This window comes from Nothobranchius furzeri, chromosome 5 (genome assembly GCF_043380555.1).
Source record: "Nothobranchius furzeri strain GRZ-AD chromosome 5, NfurGRZ-RIMD1, whole genome shotgun sequence".
In the NCBI taxonomy this organism is placed as follows: Eukaryota; Metazoa; Chordata; class Actinopteri; order Cyprinodontiformes; family Nothobranchiidae; genus Nothobranchius; species Nothobranchius furzeri.
This window is the reverse complement of record NC_091745.1, coordinates 28,571,395-28,591,909: the sequence shown is the minus strand read 5'-3', so window position 1 is coordinate 28,591,909 and position 20,515 is coordinate 28,571,395. Positions and strand designations below refer to the sequence as shown.

At 44.0% G+C, this 20,515-nt stretch overlaps 1 protein-coding gene across 3 annotated transcripts in view; it reads right to left on the bottom strand.

The window, feature by feature from the left end:
* LOC107373137 (myosin phosphatase Rho-interacting protein) overlaps nt 1–20,158 on the bottom strand; it is a 54,221-nt gene extending 34,063 nt beyond the window's left edge. For 2 of the 3 annotated variants that reach the window (XR_008561360.2, XM_054737981.2), the window contains exons 1-7: nt 19,891–20,158; nt 13,179–13,256; nt 13,035–13,100; nt 12,599–12,750; nt 12,440–12,524; nt 11,541–11,697; nt 8,815–8,959 (exon numbers count right to left, since the gene is read on the bottom strand). Coding sequence is in view for 2 of the 3 variants with exons in the window: in XM_054737981.2 (XP_054593956.2) it covers nt 8,815–8,959; nt 11,541–11,697; nt 12,440–12,524; nt 12,599–12,750; nt 13,035–13,100; nt 13,179–13,256; nt 19,891–20,100 (893 nt within the window). In the remaining variant the exon portion in view is untranslated. The remainder of the gene's footprint in view (nt 1–8,814; nt 8,960–11,540; nt 11,698–12,439; nt 12,525–12,598; nt 12,751–13,034; nt 13,101–13,178; nt 13,257–19,890) is intronic. The other variant, XM_054737980.2, reaches the window with a different exon arrangement.
* Nucleotides 20,159–20,515: the final 357 nt, after the last annotated feature.

The window sequence follows — 20,515 nt, the reverse complement described above, 5'->3', positions numbered from 1 at the left end:
AGTACTCTTGCATATTAATCAATTTTGACACAGATCAGGTTTACATTTAGTCAAAATTTGGGCTAAACCAACAATAAACAGAAACCCTATGAAAACAACCATGATTATAGGAGGACTACACAGAATGCAGTGTTTATTCATGATTTCCACATAAATTATTTATATGCTTTGATATATTCATCCCATCTTGAATGGCAAAGCAATTAAAAATAAGCTAGTTACTTGTAATAAAATGCTAACAATTTGATAGGATTAATTTTATTTACACTATAGATTGCCAACTGTTACTGGTATTTTAAAATATATATTTATAGATATTCTTTATAAAATGCCTTTTGTAAACAGTAAGTGTTTAATGTGCTGGTTAAATACAACTTTCTTACCTCAGATAACTCCATTGCTAACACTAGCTCAGCTCTATTACAAGAAGCAATGCTCTGGTGTTGCTTTTCCTGCGCGTGCACATTGGGAGGTGTGGCTTTCGACTCTTTCAGGAAGGGCGGGGGAGTGAGCAACAGCCGTTCGAATTTAAAAATCTCCTCCTCCTCACCCTGACTGCGTCATCCTGCGGACTGTGCCTTTAAGAAGCCTTCTCTGGATCCAGATGACCCAATGAATTATAGACCAATATCTAACCTTCCATTTTTATCCAAAGTCCTGGAGAAAATAGTGGCCATCCAAGTATGTGAGCATTTAAACATTAATGCTCTGTTTGAGGAATTTCAGTCTGGTTTTAGAGAGTATCACAGCACTGAAACTGCATTAGTGAGAGTTACAAATCATATTCTCATGGCCTCAGATAAGAATCTTGTGTCTGTTCTAGTCTTGTTAGATCTCAGTGCTGCCTTTGACACAGTTGATCACAATGTTCTTTTAGAAAGACTTGAACATGTTGTAGGGATCAAAGGAACAGCGTTAGGCTGGTTTAAATCCTACCTGTCTGACAGATTTCATTTTGTAAATGTACATGACAAATCGTCTTCATACTACAGGGTTACTAGCGGAGTACCACAGGGTTCAGTGCTTGGACCAATTCTTTTTACTATATATATGCTCCCAATTGGTAAAATCAATAGACAGCATGGGATAAACTTCCACTGTTATGCTGACGATACTCAGTTATATTTATCCATTAACCCTGATGAACCTAATCGGTTGGGTAGATTACAGGCTTGTCTTGAGGACATAAAAAATTGGATGACTCTAAACTTTTTGCTTTTAAATCAAGACAAGATGGAAGTTCTCATCTTTGGACCAGGAATCCAGAAAAGGAAATTGCTTAGCCAGTCGCCTGACCTGAATTGCATTACATTAATCTCCGAGAACAAAGTAAGGAACCTTGGTGTTATCTTTGACCAGGACATGTCATTCAAATCCCAGGTTTCACAAGTTTGTAGGATTTCCTTTTTCCACATTCGGAATATTGCTAAGATTAGAAGCATACTTTCCAGGAGTGATGCTGAAAAACTAGTTCATGCATTTATTACATCAAGACTGGATTACTGTAATCCATTACTCTCAGGAAGTCCACAGAATGTAGTTAAAAGTCTTCAGCTTGTCCAAAATGCTGCAGCTAGAGTTCTGATGAGAATTAAAAAGAGAGATCATATCTCTCCTGTCGTAGCTTCCCTACATTGGCTACCTGTTAAATTCAGAATAGATTTTAAGATCCTTCTTCTCACATATAAAGCTCTTAATAATCAAGCTCCATCATACATCAGTAATCTGATTGTTCCATACGTTCCTAACCGAGCACTTCGCTCTCAGACTGCAGGTCTACTGGTGGTTCCCAGATTATCTAAAGGCAGATCTTTTAGTTATCATTAGGGCTGCAACAACGAATCGATAAATTCGATGAAAATCGATTACTAAAAGCGTTGGCAACGAATTGCGTCATCGATTCGTTGTGTTGCACAACTCTTCCAAAAGCCCCCTCCCCTCCCGCCCGCCGTTGCGCGCAGACCGGAGAGCCGGCGGGTGTTTGGAAAGAGGAACATGGCAGAAGCAGCGAGACCCAAACAAAGTAAAAACTTCTAAAGTTTGAGAGCATTTTCAGTTAAATCAGGCGAAGACATTCGTTACCTGCAACGTTTGTAGGTCAGACTTAGCATGGCACGGGAGTACTACAGTGATGATGCAGCATCTTAAACGCAAGCTTGTCAGAATCATCAGCGAGGAAGGAGAGAGCTCGGTGTCCGGGTAAGTTAAAAACTTTTCAAAAGTGATTCACCCAAGCCCCGGATTATTACACAGGCTGGACATGCCCTAAGCTCGTTAAAAAAAGTCTATAAAATTGTAAGCGCAACGCTATTAGATAAACGGGGGAGGGGGGGGACTCGCGCCGCTGCGAACCGGTTCCGCCGTCACATTCCCGCAGAAACTGGTTGATCACACCGAGGCCAGACTACTAGCATGTGGTTTTACAACCACAATGTCCTCTGAAGCGAAAACGCTTTTAAAAGGGAGGGAGGAGTCCTAACTCTCGCTGCAGGCGTGTTGTGTGAGAGTGCAGTTATATACTGGTTAATATATTTCTGGGTTCAGTTGCTTTCATGTGGCCTAATGTGAGTCTATTTGGGATCATTGGAATGATCAGCAGCATTTCTTGATGTGACTTTATGGCAGTTGCCCAGGACATCATCGCAAGGAGGGCGGCATTCATTTACTTTTGTTTTATTTGGTATTTTTTCAGTCAGTTTTGGAAATAGTGATTAATTTTGATTAATTCACAGCCTATGTTTAATTACATTTAAAAATTAGTTGTTTGACATCCCCAGTTATAATAAATGTCTACAGATGAGATCAAACAAAACAGATGAGAATTGCCCTTAAAGAGCAAGTCACCCCAAATAAACTTTTTTTGCTGATAAACTAAATAAATGAGTGTCTAATCGTGCTGCAGACACATGTCGTCAATAATTTGGCACTTCAGTGCATCTTAGTTAAAATTTAAATATTCTGCCTAAAACTGGCAAAGTTATGCCATTGTCAGGTAAAAACTCTGCACTGCATTTGAATTTAGATCTGCCACCGCTATTGGCTAAGAAGTATGCTATGATGTAAACTGGTACATTATGATGTCACAATGCTGTCGTGAGCCTGAGTGTGTGTTTATTTGTTAGCGGCTCCGCCCCCTCGGTCTGCCAGGCAACAGCATGTGTTGCATTTATCAAACATGAAGTGGGAGTGGAGTTACCCCGCCTTTCCACAGGAGCCGTCAGCAGCACGTTACTGCAGCAGCACGTCATAGCTGCTGATAGGAACCGCTATGGTCAACAGAACCTTTACCACTGAAGCTGTCAGCAGCGCGAGTCGGCCGCGTCTCAGGAGCAGCATGTCGCGGCCTTTACGCGCCGGTTCTATTTCCTACACGCGACGCCTCTGAAACGGGTCAAGTTCGACATTTTTGGGGAAGGAAAGACAGGAAATCGGACGCAGAAATGGAGAGAAGCTCCAGAGATTTTCAGAATAAAGAAACGTACTGCCTTCCGGTTGCTTTACTTTTAAAAAAGTTACTAACTGTGCGTCCCCGTGAGAAGTTATCACCTAGCTAGCGGTCTCCTTTGTTTTTCAGGTCCGTATTGGCGATTATAAAACGGACAGAACATAAAACACAAACCATGTTGTAGTTTTCTCCTGCTTGTTGTTGTGTTTACTGACAAAGACACTCGTGTGACTTCGTGCTCGGTCGGTGACAGCTGCTCCCCTGCTGCTTCGCGTCTCGTGGGAAGGGCCAAGCAGCAGCTTACGCGAGCAAGATGTGCTGCTGCAGTAACGTGCTGCTGACGGCTCCGGTGGAAACCCGGGGTTAGACTCTGGTAGGGGTTGACTTGCTCTTTAAGCTGTTTAACTTGGACCAAGCATTTTAGGTCAAAGATAGGTGTAGCTTAGGGTCTCTGTCTATACACCTTATAAGACAATTTAGGTGATGGCATGTTGTTTTTTGAACTGTTTTCTAATAATGTTGTGTTTAATAAAGTGAAGGAAGGAGAAAAATAACGTTTCCCTAGTAGTTTTAAAAAATGTCCCTATGTAATCCGATTAATCGATTAATGGTGTCGAGACCCCATCCGATTAATCAATTATCCAAATAATCGTTTGTTGCAGCCCTAGTTATCAGGCTCCTCTCCTGTGGAACCAGCTCCCAGCTTTAGTCCGTGAGGCAGACACTTTGTCTACATTTAAGAATAGGCTTAAAACATTTTTATTTGATAGGGCCTATGGTTAAAATCTGATGTTAGCCTAGATCTGGACAAGTGGGGGAGTAGAGGGAGGTGGAGTGTACAGTCGGTAAAGACGGCTCTCCCTTGCCCTGCCTCCAACATGCCTCCATCTAAATAGGATAGATTATCCAGAGTTATCTCTGTAGTTATGCTGCTATAGGCTTAGACTGCTGGAGGATACACTGACCACTTCTCACACTCTACTACTTTCTTCTACTATCTGCTCTTTAACTGTACTATTTCCTGCTATTTCAGCTGTTAACTTCATTTTCTCCCCAGAAGAAGCTACAATGATGTTCTGCTGAACTGTGGTGGCCTCATGGAGGGGGCCATCGGCTAGCACACTGCTGCTAACCACTTAAACATTCTCCCTCTCCTGATAATAACTTTTTGCTTTCCTTGACGTTGGATGTGCTACTACTAGTTTATCCGTTTAATTATAGATCCACTAGGATAAATACAATAAAGTTTATCTCTCACCAAATAGAATATTTACTAAGAAATCACAACATAACTATAGACACATTACTTGCGCGCGTGTGTGTGTGTGTGTGTGTGTGTGTGTGTGTGTGTGTGTGTGTGTGTGTGTGTGTGTGTGTGTGTGTGTGTGTGTGTGTGTGTGTGTGTGTGTGTGTGTGTGTGTGTGTGTGTGTGTGTGTGTGTGTGTGTGTGTGTGTGTGTGTGTGTGTGTGTGTGTGTGTGTGTGTGTCTGCCTGCTCTGTCTTCTCCATCCCCAGTGAGTCGTGGAGGATGGCTGCTTATACTGAGCCAGGATTCTCTGGAGGTTTCTTCCTGTTAAAAGGGAGTTTTCCTCTCCACTGTTGCTTTATGCTTGCTTAGTATGAGGATTGCTGTATAGTCACTGACACTAGTCAGTGACTTGATGCAATTTGCTGGGTTCCTTATATAGGAAACATTATTTCTGATTGGCTTAATGAACTGGCCTGAATTGGAATGTTTATTATGTGAAGTGCCTTGAGACGACTCTTGTCGTGATTTGGCGCTTTATAAATAAACTTGAATTGAATTGAATTGACGCGGCTCTGCAATATCGCGTGGACATCGGGGGCAGTCCCACTGGACTGGCAGGCCGGGGTGGTGGGCCCCTTATTTAAAGAGGGGGACCGCAGGGTGTGTTCCAACTACAGGGGGATTACACTCCTGAGCCTTCCTGGTAAGGTCTATTCAGGGGTTCTGGAGAGGAGGGTCCGTCGGGTTGTTAAACCTCAGATTCAGGAGGAGCAATGTGGTTTTGGTCCTGGCCGTGGAACACTGGACCAGCTCTATACCCTTAGGGGGATCCTGGAGGGTGCGTGGGAATTTGCCCAACCAGTCTACATGTGTTTGTGGATTTGGAGAAGGCGTTTGACTGCACCCCTCGGGGGGGCCTGTGGGGGTACACCGGGAGTATGGGGTACCAGGCCCTCTGATACGGGCTGTTAGGACCCTGTATGACTGGTGTCAGAGCTTGGTCCGCATTGCCGGCAGTAAGTCGGCTCGTTCCCAGTGAGAGTTGGACTCCACCAAGGCTGCCCTTTGTCACCAATTCTGTTCATTACCTTTATGGACAGGATTTCTAGGAGCAGCCAAGGTGTGGAAGCCATCCGTTTTGGTGGCCTGAGGATCAGGTCTCTGCTTTTTGCAGATGATGTGGTCCTGTTGGCTTCATCAGAACGTGATCTTCAGCTTTCGCTGGAGCGGTTCGCAGCCGAGTGTGAAGCAGCTGGGATGAGAATCAGCTCCTCTAAATCTGAGACCATGGTCCTGATTCAGAAAAGGGTAGAACGCCTTCTCCGGGTCAGGGATGAGGTCTTGCCCCAAGTGGAGGAGTTTAAGTATCTCGGGGTCTTGTTCAGGAGTGAGGGAAAACTGGAGCGTGAGATCGATAGGTGGATTGGTGCTGCGTCTGCAGTGATGCGGGCGTTGTACCGGTCTGTGGTGGTGAAGAGAGAGCTGAGTCAGAAGGCGAAGCTCTCGATTTACCGGTCGATCTATGTTCCTACCCTCACCTATGGTCATGAGCTTTGGGTAGTGACCGAAAGAACGAGATCGCGGATACAAGCGGCCGAAATGAGTTCTCTCCGAAGAGTGGCTGGGCTCACCCTTAGAGATAGGATGAGAAGCTCAGTCATTCGGGAGGGGCTCGGAGTAGACCCGCTGCTCCTCCACATCAAGAGGAGCCAGCTCAGGTGGCTCGGGCATCTGGTCAGGATGGCTACTGGACGCCTCCCTGGTGAGGTTTTCCAGGCACGTCCAACCCAGAGGAGACCTAAAGGTAGACCCAGGACACGGTGGAGGGACTATGTCTCTCACCTGGCCAGGGAATGCTTTGGGATTCCCCCAGCGACCCGACTCCAGATAAGCGGATGAAAATGGATGAAAATGAAATGGTCCATGTCGTGCCACTTTTGTGCTAAAATATCAAATATGCTCAAGTCATCATCAAGTCAACAGATGCCAAGTCGATTCAAGTCGCAAGTCATTGGTGTTCAAGTCCGAGTAAAGTCGTAAATCTTTATAGATTTTATCAAGTCAAGTCAGAAGTCATTAAAATAATGACTCGAGTCCAGGTCATGTGAATCAAGTCCACACCTCTGCTAATCAGAGCATAACGATCTTTAGTTCGTGGACCAGGAAAGTCACATTTTTGATAGTGCTGATTATACAACTAAAACTGAGCTGAATTTATTAAACAAAATGAAATTAAATAGAAATGTTATAAAGTGCATTTACATACCAGAAAAAGAATAGGATCTTTTTTTTCCCCAGATCAGCCAATTAAGCTGATCATGGTAATTATTGGCTGAATTTGACTGGCAGCCATCTTTTGGAACATCTCTAGTTTGTTGTCCTGTTTGGAGGAGATCCAGAACTAAACATCCCTTCCAGCCTGGAAACACTTCAGGATCCCTCAAAAAGAGCAGGAAACGTGGTAGGAGAGGGCCTCAGCATGACATCGGGACCTTTCAAGGAAATCTGGGACGATGTTTATGGCAATATTGCAAAAAAAGAAAAACTACAAGATAAAAAAAATCACTTCCTGTGGCTGCAGCATGTAGAATAAACGAGGACCGTTCCCCAGCTTTTACTTTCTATGATCTGTTTTGGATAAAAGAGTAAATCTATTCACAGGACCGACTGTTGTGCCCACTAGGTAATGCAAATGTATAACTCATATGGCAACAACCACGGCTGATACAATGATATCTCAGATAAGCAGAAAGAAGTGATGAAGAGCAATGTTAACTGGAACAAACACATGGTTGGTGCTCTCCCACACAGGTGAGTGCTGACATCACTACCAGCTGCTGAATCTAAAGCAGAGGGCGTGATACTATTAACGAACGTGATCAGACTTCAGTTTCTGAAAGACACATCAGGACAACCTGTTTTGAAAGAAAACAGCCAGTTTGTGAGCAGAGAAATGTCAGTTTGAGTCCTTCGTCTGTGAATCCACCACCTTCCTACCAGAAGCTCCACCTCAGGATGCAGGTACAATGATTATGTTTCCACTCCACTGAGCTGCAGGAAGGCACTTTCTCACCTGATTCGCTTAAATCCCTATGAGGTCATTCATCTCAGGGGTTTGCCAGCTCTGTCTATGTCATACTGCAACACTAAGTCCCAGCATGCTGGTCTTGAGTGAACCACAAGGTCTGAAGGTCAGGACAAAGGTCAACTGGCCAAGGTTGGGAAGGGAATAGAAATAAAAGGTGCTTGGATGATGAATTTGTATTTTTCATAAGCAGTGTTCTTTTGTCTTTCTTAGCGTTGTAAATCATCAATTATCTCTTTATTTTCATGTTGGAACCTGATGGGATTTATCCGACCCAGCATGTACCGACTCGTAGAATACACAAGTCCTCATCAGAAAGCACCAAGACGGTACAAGCAGAGCTGCAGCTCACACACCGGGTTTGACAGCCAGAAAGCAAATCTGTTTAGGTTACTGATGAATTCTGGAGGACGTTCTGTTACTGAATTAGTTAGAAGTCCTCTTCCATTTGAAGAAGAGCTCTGCAGAGGCACGCTTTGGTTACCACAGCCATTTCTGACCACAATCTTTTTGCCTATGCCCTGAAACGGAGCATAACTGAAGAGCTGAAGCCTTTCTCCGACAGACAGGCAGACCATCAGCGCTGAGGTCATGAGAAACAATGCTGCAGATATCCAATTACACCAGCATTCAGGAATGTCTGGCCTTATTTGGGGGCAGATAAGTATTTTGTGTTTTAGTTTCCCAAAAAGGCAACATGGGTGAAGATCTGATGTGTATCCTCGAAACGTGATGGTTTACGTGCTGCTGGGGGGGTGGAGGGGTCCTCAGCTAATGCAGCAGTTGGCTCTCTAATGGAGGGGTAGAGCTCAAGCCTTTGATCCGATGCTGGGCTGTGTGACGGCTGTTGGGGGGTGGCATGTCCTCTCAGCTAATCGTTTGCACGTTTACCCCGCTTTGCTCCACCGATGCACTTATTAGTGTTGCCCAGAGATCACACACAAACAGATGAGGAAACAAAAAGCAGACTGCTCCCAAACACAGCAGACAGAGAAATCTCACACACAGCCCCTCCTCCCTCAGAGCGGTTCCAACCTTCTGTCCGGGTTCGGTTTTGCTGCTGATGTTGGGACGTCGGTCGACTGATCACTGCCGGTGTTTTCATCTGTAGTAAAATGGCCAGCACCACCCGAGGTTCCAGAGTTCCTGGAGGCCTGACACGGGTAGGAGGACATGTTGTCTGGAAGCAAAAAGGTTTCAGAAGGTTCAAGTGGGAAAATTAAACTTATGGTCCAAGTCTTCTGAAACTTCACACACCAAAGAGCCAAACCCAAAGAAAAACACACTCAACTACAAACTGATGTTCTGAACTTTAAACAGAGCGTTGTGATGGACAGATGGCCCATGCGTCTCATCTGTACCATCATGATGCATGTTCATGACCTAACATTTACAGAAGGACTCAAACACTAACCCAACAACGTTTGCTGCCTCAGTGTTTTATGATGTCATCATATAATCCAGAATTTCTTAATGAAAATGTACCACAAGGCCCATCTTTGGCATGAAAATGAACTTTATACAAAAAAAAACCTGTTACCAATATAAGAAGACCTCAAGAAGCCAACTGTCTTCTAATGTGGATCCAGCAGCACCAGGACCTTCTCCTGCCGCTTGGATCAGAGCACCACCAGCTTAGAACGGTCTCAGGAACAGCAGCAGGCAGGTGCGAGTAAACAGTGAGGAACGGACATTGTGAAAGGGGTGTTCGGGTACTGGCGTTGTGGATTTGTATTCCTAGTTTTAAAAGTACTCCGATACCGTGGAACCGATACCAGATCACACAGCATGATGCCGTGATCTGATCTGAGTGGGGGCAGGAGACATCAGCTACATCTGCAGCAAACTCTGAACACGACTAACTTTTCCAAGTCGTTGTACAGCAGTGTCTGTATTCATGCGGCCCAAATACTCATGGCACCTACGTTTGGTTTGGGTAAACTACTAACTGCAATTTAATTGAGTCGTCACTTGTACTTTACCCAAACGTCACTTTCATCCATGCATGCTGGTGTTGATGATGATACAGAGGGGGGTTGGGCATCGAGCATCGATCGGAACCGGTTCCAACTGTTAGTTTTTCCCAGAATCGCCCAACGTTTTCATTTCGATTCCTAGTATGCTGACGGAAGAGGAATCCGCGGCCGATCTCCGTGAAAAATAAAAGTGATCTGCAAATTGTGATCAACGCTTTTCAGAGCTGATCACAGCAGCTGTGTGTGTGCAGCACCGCCCCCCTCCCCCGCCCGGATATAAACAAACGCGTCTGCCGAACTTTTACTCGTGATGTAAACGTTAACTCCTGCAGCGTAGAGGAGACGTGTTAAATACGTCAACACGGTGGATTTAATAGAAGCTTAGAGAACAAACTCTGGACGGTGTGAGGTGAGTTTGTCTCACTGCAGAAATAACAACACACACGGAGCGTCAGCAGTCAGACGCAGCCGCTCACCAACACTCGTGTGTGTGTGTGTGTGTGTGTGTGTGTGTGTGTGTGTGTGTGTGTGTGTGTGTGTGTGTGTGTGTGTGTGTGTGTGTGTGTGTGTGTGTGTGTGTGAGCGTCAGAAGGCTGAGCAATAACCTGTAGAATAATTAAAGTCATCATGCTAGAGCAGCTTCTCTGTGGTGGACCACACCAGCTTCTGCCACAATAAATAATAATAATAATAATAATAATAATAATAATTCACACACAAAGTTGTGAACATTTTAATTTCTGAACTGTTTCTGTTGAGTTTTAATGTTTAAACATGTTAGATTGTTACTGACAGCAGCTACGTTTAAGTTTCACTCCCTGTTGTGACTGAAGCTGCTGCAGCATGGAGGTGTAGTTCTCAGTCATCCTGGACATGATCATCCTGAGAGTTTTAGCTGAAAACAGCTGGATGTTTCTGGATATGTTGGAGACATTTAGCCTCTCATCCCAGAGGCTTCTTCCAGACTTTGGTTGTGGTCAGAAACAAACACACTGGTTGTGCTGCAAGTCTTTTTCTTTTGTCTCCAAAACATGTTTTTGTCTAAATGAAGGTGATGTTGTTGTTTATAGAATTAAAATTCATGTTGAAGTTAAGATTATTTCATCAATTAGGACCTGTGGTTAGCTGGCTCATGTAAAACATGTCATGTCTTCATAGAATCGGGAATCGATAGGAACCAGAATCGAAACGAGGAATTGGAATCGGAATCGTTCAAAATCAAACGATGGCCAACCCTAGTACAGAGCATAACTCTAGTAGACTAGGAGGACCAGGACACGTGCTGACAGAGTGAGACACAAACACAGTGTGAGGTGAACTGGGTGTGAGGCTGAGCGAGCGAGCGACTAGAAGACGGACTATTCAGTTTAGTCTCCAGAGAGCATCCATGCTGGTCTTACTGGACCCATCCAGACTGTGCTACAGATCTGATGCCACATGGGCTTTGGTTTCCACTTGTCGCAGCACAGAGCTCAAGCAGCAAGTGCCAGCTTTTTTGATCAGGGAGCCTTTCCGAACCTGTTAGGGGCTCTGTAATGGATCAGATCTTCTGTTTGGATTTAACGATGCCTTAAGGTCAGAAACTCGTCATTTCCTGAGTGCCTCTTGCATTTTTCCCCCTGTGTTTATGAAACTCCATTTCCTGTTCAAAACACAAACTGTACCAGTCGGTTCCCATGGCTGAGAGTCCGAACTCGGTCCAAATAAAAGCTCTGAGACTGTGAACATCTGCAGGATGTTAGGACAGACAGACGGGACAGGAAATGGCTGCAGGATTTACTGCACCTGCAGGGGTCCACTTGGGTCCCGACGGATCTGGTCCTGAGACAGTCCAGACCGGAGTCACATCTCCCCCATGCTGCTCTTCCTGCCACGGGACAGAGTCCGGGACAGCCCCCTCTGATGAGGGACAAGTGGCCGCCATCTTGGCAGGACTGGGCTCCTAAAGGTCATCACAGAAACAAACAAACCGCAGCATTCAAATTTGCTTTCATCTAAATGAAGATTCAGCTTTTAAACAATATGCATGAGAGAATAAGCAGATGGTTTATTGATGCTGTTGTCAACAACTCCTTCTGAACATTAATCATGTTATATCCGTTTAGTGTTTTCTTTGGTCAAAATACCATTTTTATATGTTAGCAAAACAGAATCCAAGACCAAAAATAAACTAAATATATTTTCATTAGTGTTCACTTGAAGTAATTTTACACCTAAAAATAATAAAACAATAATAAAAATGATCTAATTCAAATGTTGAGCTCAAAGGTTACTTCCAGAAATACAGTACTGTTCTCTGTTTGTTGGGCAGATTCATAATTATGTATTTCATAACAGAATGATTCATAGTTCATCCTGTAGAAAACACAACGTTAGTGAAAGTATATTCAGTTAAATGTTTATGTTTGTGTTGCCAGTTTAACGTGTTAAAGTGTGATTGTTCACACTTCCTGCTTGAATCTGTGTTTTTGCTCCGAGTTCTGGTTCTGACAGAACTCCGACATGGCTGCTGACTCGACACGGTGGTCGACTCTGAGAAAAACGTGAGACCCGTGCAGGTATTCTGCAGCACTCACACACCCTGATAAGGTGTTCAGATGGTTCTCACATTCGTGTTCCTCTGAGATAAGACCCAGTTTATGTTCTAATGGGTCGGGTCAGTGAGTAGACCTCCTCTCTTATACCTGATTGGCTACAGGCTCCACTTTACGTTTCTTCTTTTGATTCTGTTTGTTGGGTCGTAAGTAAACGGCAAGCTGTTCGTTCCACCTGGTGAACACAGAGTCAAAACATCACGATCGTTCATCAGAGCTTCTGGAAGGTACCGCTGGTTCTGCACTGACCCGTTGATGACCTCTTTGTTGTCGCCGCGGATGAAGATCTCCTGTGATGGCGTGGTGATGCACAGAGCGTTTTTCTGACCCGTTCTGGGTTCTGCATCGGTGATGTCTGTGCAGAGATTCATGTTGACCGTCCCCTGAGGTAACGTGCTGAGCTGCCAGAGAATCAGAGCATCTTCATCACACTCACAAAGGTCAGAGGTCATGAAGGAGTAAGAGATGAGCCAGTTTATAGTGATAAGTGTAGAATGAAAAGGCGGACGGAATTGGATCACAAAGAGCAGAGTGGATCAGGGTGGGGGTTGCTCTGGCATGACAGGCTAAGCCCAAATCATCTGCTGTGGTTCTGCGGATGGCATCTGGCCCAAAGCTGCCAGCTTAATCCCAACATGCACAAACACAACCAGCAGCAATGTGCACACGAGTAGAGTTAGCCTACCAGCTCGTCCAGCGCGTAGCTCAGGCTGCCGTGTTCGTACAGGATGAAGAAGCGCCGCTGCCACTTCTGACAACAGGACAAGAAACTGAATCAGCACAGAGCCATCATTCCTGAAGAAGAGCTCAGAGCTTCAACATTCCCTACCCTGGACCTCTGCATGGGGTTGGCAAAATCTGTCCCAACAGGTGCCAAACATAACCAGCTGGCATAGATGGGCTTGGCCTGGAAGGGAAGAGCAGTGCCAGCATCATCAGGTTATTGTTCCCTTTAGAGTTGGTTTTACTCACATGCTTGTTTCCGTAGGAACGGGCCACATCACATCATTCACCATAATAACCCATTTTTCTAGTACTGGAGAACCCATCTGAGATGCTAACTGCATGGTGCGAATGCATCCACTTTATACTCTGGCCAGGGATTTGTCCCACCTCCAGCAACAATCTGTGACAGCTACTCCTCGCAGCTACAGGCTACTCTAAAACACAAGAGAACACATTTATTCTGTAACAGGTACAATTATTTAACTATTAGGGATGCACCGATTTCACGTTTGAGGGCTGATGCTGACTTGCAACACTTGTTTTTCTTGCTGATTCCAATTTAATCCAAAGAATTTTAACTACCAGAAAACTGTTGATGTCAGGCTAACTCGTTATTCTGGAGGTAACAACTCAGAACACTAAACATCTGTAATTGTTGGTCTACGAACTCACAGTGAAGATCGGGAAAAGGTTGGGCTTTTCTTTTTTACTGCCTGGCTCGGGTGCGTTCACGAACCAAAGACAAAAAAAACATCACTTTTTCTTTAGGATCAAACTCTTATAACAAGCCAGCCTTTATGGTGCCTCACTGTGGAACATATCTACATGTTGGTGTTTTCTTTAGTAGGACTCATTTCATTAGTAGAAGTTTAATTCTTTTCTTTTGTCTTCATTAAGTCAAATAACCTCCGATATTTGTTTTCTATAAAACAAAGTTTAAAAATGCTACAAATGCCCACATTTAAAAAAGTGAAAGAAAAAAACTGTGGAACTTTCTCTGTCGATAAAGACTTATTTGTAAGATTTATTCATGAAAAAGTTCACCTTAAACCCAGTTCACACAGCGGGATCATCATGCCTGTTTTTACCCTTCACTCATACTCTTAATCCTGTACATCTGTTAGTGGTCTCCAGTCGGAGTTTTTGCCACGTAAGTCATGCTCTGTTGGTAAAAAGGCTCTGGTGCATCAGCTGAAGGATGTAGGAAAAAGCAGCTTCAGACGGCAGGATCTGGGGTCTTATTTCCTGATATTTGGACATTTCACCTCTGATTGGCTAACAGCAATGCACCTCTATGACTACCACTGACTGTTTGCTTAGAAATGTTGGTGTTTTATCTCCACAGATAACAAAAGCTTGAAGGAGTTCTGCAGTGGGGTGGAGATGCTAATGCTAATAGTTAGCTTCTACTAGCGGAGACATTCTCTGCGGTTTCCGGTACGCTAAACCAACAATAGCCTTCCAGTCGTGAGTTAAAATGGGTGAGTCCAGTATTTTCATGTTCAGCCTGCATGAAAAACCCAGAGTGACCAATTATTCTCAAAAATAGTAAATCTAAAATGGTTTGGACCTGGGGAAGGACCTCTTTGAAGATTTGCTGATTACCTCAACAGCTCTAAAGATATTTTTATCATCATGTCTGCTGAGTGTGGTGGTTGTGAGCGCTCTGGTCTTCTCTGAAGGACGTCAGGGCCACTCCAATCATAAATCCAGGCTTTCAAACACGTTCAATTGTCTTTATTTCATTTTTGGAGGCAAACCAGTGTTCTGCCTGTTTAATGTGTCGTATAGCCAATCAGAAGCATGCAGCTTGCTTCTGGTTGCCTGTGGAGATCCAATATGGACCGGGACTGTTAAATTACAAGCAGACCCTCACACTGCTGCTTTTACGGTGCCAGCTAGGGCAGGGCAATAGGGCCAAAAGTATTTATCAAGATATATATTTGAAAATTTATGATAACGATATAACTGTCGATATGACTGATGCGAGGCAAAGTACTTTACAAACTCACAACTTTATTAGTGCAAAGAACCCACCAACAAATGTTCACTTAAGTAGCAGTTTTTACGTGCATCAAAACTACATTATACCCTAAACCTTTGCCTATATTTTCCCCGGTATGATCCTCGGGGGAAAAACTTGTTTCAAGGCACTTGTTTTGTAGCTTCCAGTCTTTGTCCACGTAATGTATTGTGAGGCTCATGTAGGGGTCTTATGTTCGGCTTGACCACATGTCCGTGGTGGACGCAAACAACTCCACAGACGATAATGCATTTGACACCTCGGTACGAACCTCTTCATATAAAGCAGGCAAAGCGACTTTAGAGAAGTATTTCTTGGTGGACAGCTTGTAGCGTGAATCACATGTTTTAAGCATCTTTGTGAAACCTTTTTCCACACTCTGGATGGGCATCATATCCATGGCTAAACAACGCGTCACTGCATTAGCTAGTTCTCCCCAGCGTTTGCTACTTTAGTCATACGGGGTGCAGCTATTTATAGCTGCGCTGATTGTTGAGTCAGCTTCTTTGGTCTTACCATCGCACTTGGAGGCAGCAGTAGCATTTGCTACAGTAGCATTTGTAGCAGTACAGTAGCTATTGCAGCAGTAGCTCAACAGGTTGAGCGGGTTGCCCAGTAATCGGAAGGTTGCAGGTTCGATACCGGCTCCGGACAGAGAAATCTGCTGTTGTGTCCTTGGGCAAGACACTTAACCCACCTTGCCTGCTGGTGGTGGTCGGAGGGACCGGTGGCGCCTGTGCTCGGCAGCCTCGCCTCCGTCAGTGCGCCCCAGGACAGCTGTGGCAACATCGTAGCTCATCGCCACCAGTGTGTGAATGTGTGTGTGAATGGATGAATGATACACTGTAGTGTAAAGCGCTTTGGAGTCCTTACTCTGAGAGGCGCTATACAAGTGCGGCTCATTTATCATTTGTTGAAGGGGACGCCTCTTCGCGTGCTTTAACAGCTTTGTTGTACTTCAAATGATGAAATAGGGTTGTGGGGTTTCCTCCCTTCGCCACGACGGCCCGCCTGCATGTTCTACAAAAACTTGTGCTTTGTTGGGTATCTGGCGGGCGGAAACCGAACCAGTTCTACACCACTGAATTTGCACCTTTTTTAAAAACAAATTCATTCAACAAGCCGCTGTCGCCCTTCTCCTCCGTCGTCGCCATGTTTTTTCCGCCATGTGCGTATGAGAACAAAGGCACTGCGCAAGCACATTTTACCCATTCTATCCTATCAGGATATTTCATTATCGTTGCTCAACATTGTACCGGTATTACCGTGCCAGCCACTGGTGAATGAGGGTGGAACGGCAATTGTTGCCACTTCCTTATTGGCTTCAGGTCTGAGAGCCTAGGGACCCCCCTTGGTTGTCACTCATGCTTTAAAATTTGTCTGACTGAACCAGGACTAGACTGAACTCCAGAAACAAACTGGGTCTCTGACAGAAACCTAAAACCAAAAGACTTCCAGGTCAGAGGAAGTGCTTCTGAATCAGATGAACAGTTTTTCCTGGTGAGTTAACAAACAACCAGACATGACTGGTAAAGACGACTAAAACCTCAAACAGAGAAATGCTCCCCTGTGTTTTCATACACAGATCCAAAGATTACTACTCAAAAGAAAATAACACACAGTGCTCTGGCACAGCAGTGCTCTAACAGTGTGTGTGTGTGTGTGTGTGTGTGTGTGTGTGTGTGTGTGTGTGTGTGTGTGTGTGTGTGTGTGTGTGTGTGTGTGTGTGTGTGTGTGTGTGTGTGCGCCCTGCTGGCGGTGTCAGACTGGAGGAGTGTTTGCAGGTTGAGTATAACAGAGCTGAAATTACAGGGTACAGTGGAACCAGGCAAAGGGACGGAGTGTTTTAACACATCAGAACAATGTGAGGCACGCAGGACACCATCATGATTGATGACATCACCTCGACATGACGCATCTTTTTCCACAGGGCAAGGAACAGCAAAGTCAACACAAACTGAATAAATATTCAGATGAAGACTTGTGGGACTTGGTGGATCGGCTGTCTCGTTTGGACCAGTTCCAGTTAAACGCCTCTGGCACCAGTGAAACCTGCCTTTACTTTTAATGCAGAAACATTTTATAAACCATACATTTCTATAAAAAATAAGTTACAATACAGATTATTCCATCATCTTAGTTTCCTGCTGATCCGAAGACTTTTTTCAGGAAACAGAGTCCAGCTCTCATCACCTCGGTGCGCTCTTAAACTTCCTCCCTCGTATCATGTTCACATGCTTGGTGGTTCGTGTGCAGAATGTGTTCACGAGTTCTGAAACGGTGCTCGCAGCAAGCAAGCAACAAACTTAAAAACCAAATGAAATTTGTAGGCATTAATGCAATAATAAATGATCTACTTTGTCAGCCAGTTGTTTAATAAATGTTTAAATTAAGCAGTTAAGCTTAAAGAAAACCTTTTACAAAAATAAAATATATATAAAAAAATTCCAAAACAAATCAACACTGAACATCGGCGGCCCCAATTTCTAAAATATGTCATCGGCCTTAAAATCGTCCTTATCGTTCAATGGTTGGTTTGAAGCGTCAACGTTGGTCTAACTGTGCCGATAAGCTAAACAGGACTTATTCATGCTGCTACAACTTTAAAGTGGCAGTGTGTAGTTTCCTGGCACTAGGGGGCAGTGCATTCATTTCAGGGTAGGTTTACACCATATCACTGTAACGGTCACTGGTTTAAAAAAACATTACGGTAAATGTTGTTAGCTGTGGAGCAGAAAGCATGCAACCTCGGCAAAACTCCTCAGACTTTGATGGTCCTTCAGTTAACTCCAGGGAGAGAACGCAACGCTGACGCTAGTTTTCTGGCGCTGTGGTTTCTGGATCTGCTCGGGATCCTGCACCTTCCAGTGATGTCAAACACAGCTTGGCCAAAATATACTGCATCTCTTTTTTGACTCTGCTCTTTCACATAGGTTTTGGAAAGAGTTTAGCAGTTTTGTTATTAAATATTGCATATTATGTATATAAATATAAATAAATAACATTAAATAATGTCCTTATAACTGTAATTAGTTAATAAAACAATATATTGTCTGTTTTTTTTAAGAATGTGAAACTACATCAAACCGATATCTGACTGTGCCAGAAAGTACAATAGTTCTTATTCTTTAAAATAGTTCACATATAATTAGCAGCCCTTCATGTTTTTATAAGTGGAATTTTTCGGTTTATTTTGTTAGCTCATATAAATAAATCTGTTTATTTAAAATGTTTATACTTATTTGTTCAATAAAGTTCTTTTAAATGTTGCCCTATCTCATCAAAATCAGAGCTCAGGGTCTTGGTTTTCAGTTGATATTTGTGCTTTTACATTTCCTTTCACTTGTTTTCCCCACACAATATTTTTTTTACTACAGGATTACAGCCTCAAGGACTACAACTGTCAGGACCAATCAAAACCTTCTGTGTCAACGTGCTAACATAACTTTTATGAACATGGAAATGTAACTTCCATAAGTTGTACGTCCAACCAATCATCGACAGCATTCTGACTCAGCTCTCTCTTCACCACGACAGACCGGTACAACGCCCGCATCACTGCAGATGCAGCACCAATCCGCCTATCGATCTCACGCTCCAGTTTTCCCTCACTCGTGAACATGACCCCGAGATACTTGAAGCAGGACCTCATCCCTGACCCAGAGAAGGCATTCTACCTATTTCCGACTCAAGACCATGGTCTTGGATTTAGAGGAGCCGATTCTCATCCCAGCTGCTTCACACTAAGCTGCAAACCGCTCCAGTGAAAGCTGAAGACCACTGTCTGATGAAGCCAACAGGACCACATCATCTGCAAAAAGCAGAGACCTGATCCTCAGACCACCAAAATGGATGCCCTCCACACCTTGGCTGCACCTAGAAATCCTGAACAGAATATGTGACAAAGGGCAGCCTTGGCAGAGTCCAACTCTCACTGGAAACAAGCCCGACTTACTCCCGGCAATGTGGACCACGCTCTGACACCGGTCATACAAGGACCTAACAGCCCGTTTCAAAGGGCTGGTACCTCATACTCCCAAAGTACCCCCCACAGGGCCCCCCGAGGGACGCGGTCAAACGCCTTCTCCAAATCCACAAAACACAAAGACTGGTTGGGTAAACTACCACGCACCCTCCAGGACCCCCTAAGGGTCTAGAGCTGGTCCAGTGTTCCACAGCCAGGATGAAAACCACATTTCTCCTCCTGAATCCGAGGTTTGACAAACCGAGGGACCCTCCTCTCCAGAACCTTGAATAGACCTTACCAGGCAGGCTCAGAATCTTACTAGTGACACCAAACCAAGATACCGTCTGGAAATTTGTACTTCCAGAGTCATGATTTCCATTTATTCAGGATTTTTTTCTAAATTATTTTAATCATAGTTCATTCAGCAAGTCAGAGAAAAAAATCTTAAATATCGGCTCTCAGAACCAGAATTAGTGCATCTCTAACTTACTGTGTTGTTATTTAACCTTGATAGTATTTTATTTAAATGAACACCAGATACACCATGGAGATGATGAAAAACTGTGTAAGGTCTAGAAACAAATCCCAACTTTAAGAAAAGTTTAGCTTTTTTCACTCAAACTTACTTAGATTATTTTACACGTTTTTTAAATAAATTCTGTTATTTTACCAGGAGATTGAGGCTAAAACGCGGGTTGATTATGGCAGACAGCTGGTGAGATACAGGTTAATAACTGCGTCAGACTTGGGAAAATAAACATCATTTCACCGAATGACCCGGACTCACGGGTACCTGCTGCTCCGACCCGTTAAATTGTCACCGACCTGCTCCATGTCTCCGTCGGACAGCAGATGCACCTCCCGGGACTTGAAGCAGTTCTGACATTTGGTTTTATTGAAGATGTTCGGTTGGAACTTGTTGCAGGAAGTTTCGACAGCCTTCTCCCCCGACATGTTTCCGTCAGAACCAGAACCCGTCTCCTTAGCGGTGGGAAGTCTCTGAACACCGCCGGTGCTCCCGCCGCTACTCGGCATTCTCCTCCAGGTGCAACTGTCAAGCGCAGAGAGCCCCAGCGACTGTCGTCACGAGCCGTGCTCTGACTATTTATACCAACCGTTCATTTCCGGTCTGGACCTCCAAAATAAAACCAACTAGATCCTGTTTGCCAAAATTTCTGCATTTTTGTTGGTGCTGGAAAAACAAAATTATTTGGCGGTATCTCAGATAAGAAGCATAACTGTGATACAGTTGTTGTTTATTAAACAAAGGAAAACAATTCAACTGACCACATGACAAATTATTATTATTATTATTATTATTATTGTTATTATTATTATTATTATTATTATTAGTAGTAGTAGTAGTAGTAGTAGTAGTAGTAGTAGTAGTAGTAGTAGTAGTACATGCTGAAGTGTAAAGCGCTTTGGAGTTCACTGACTCAGACAGGCG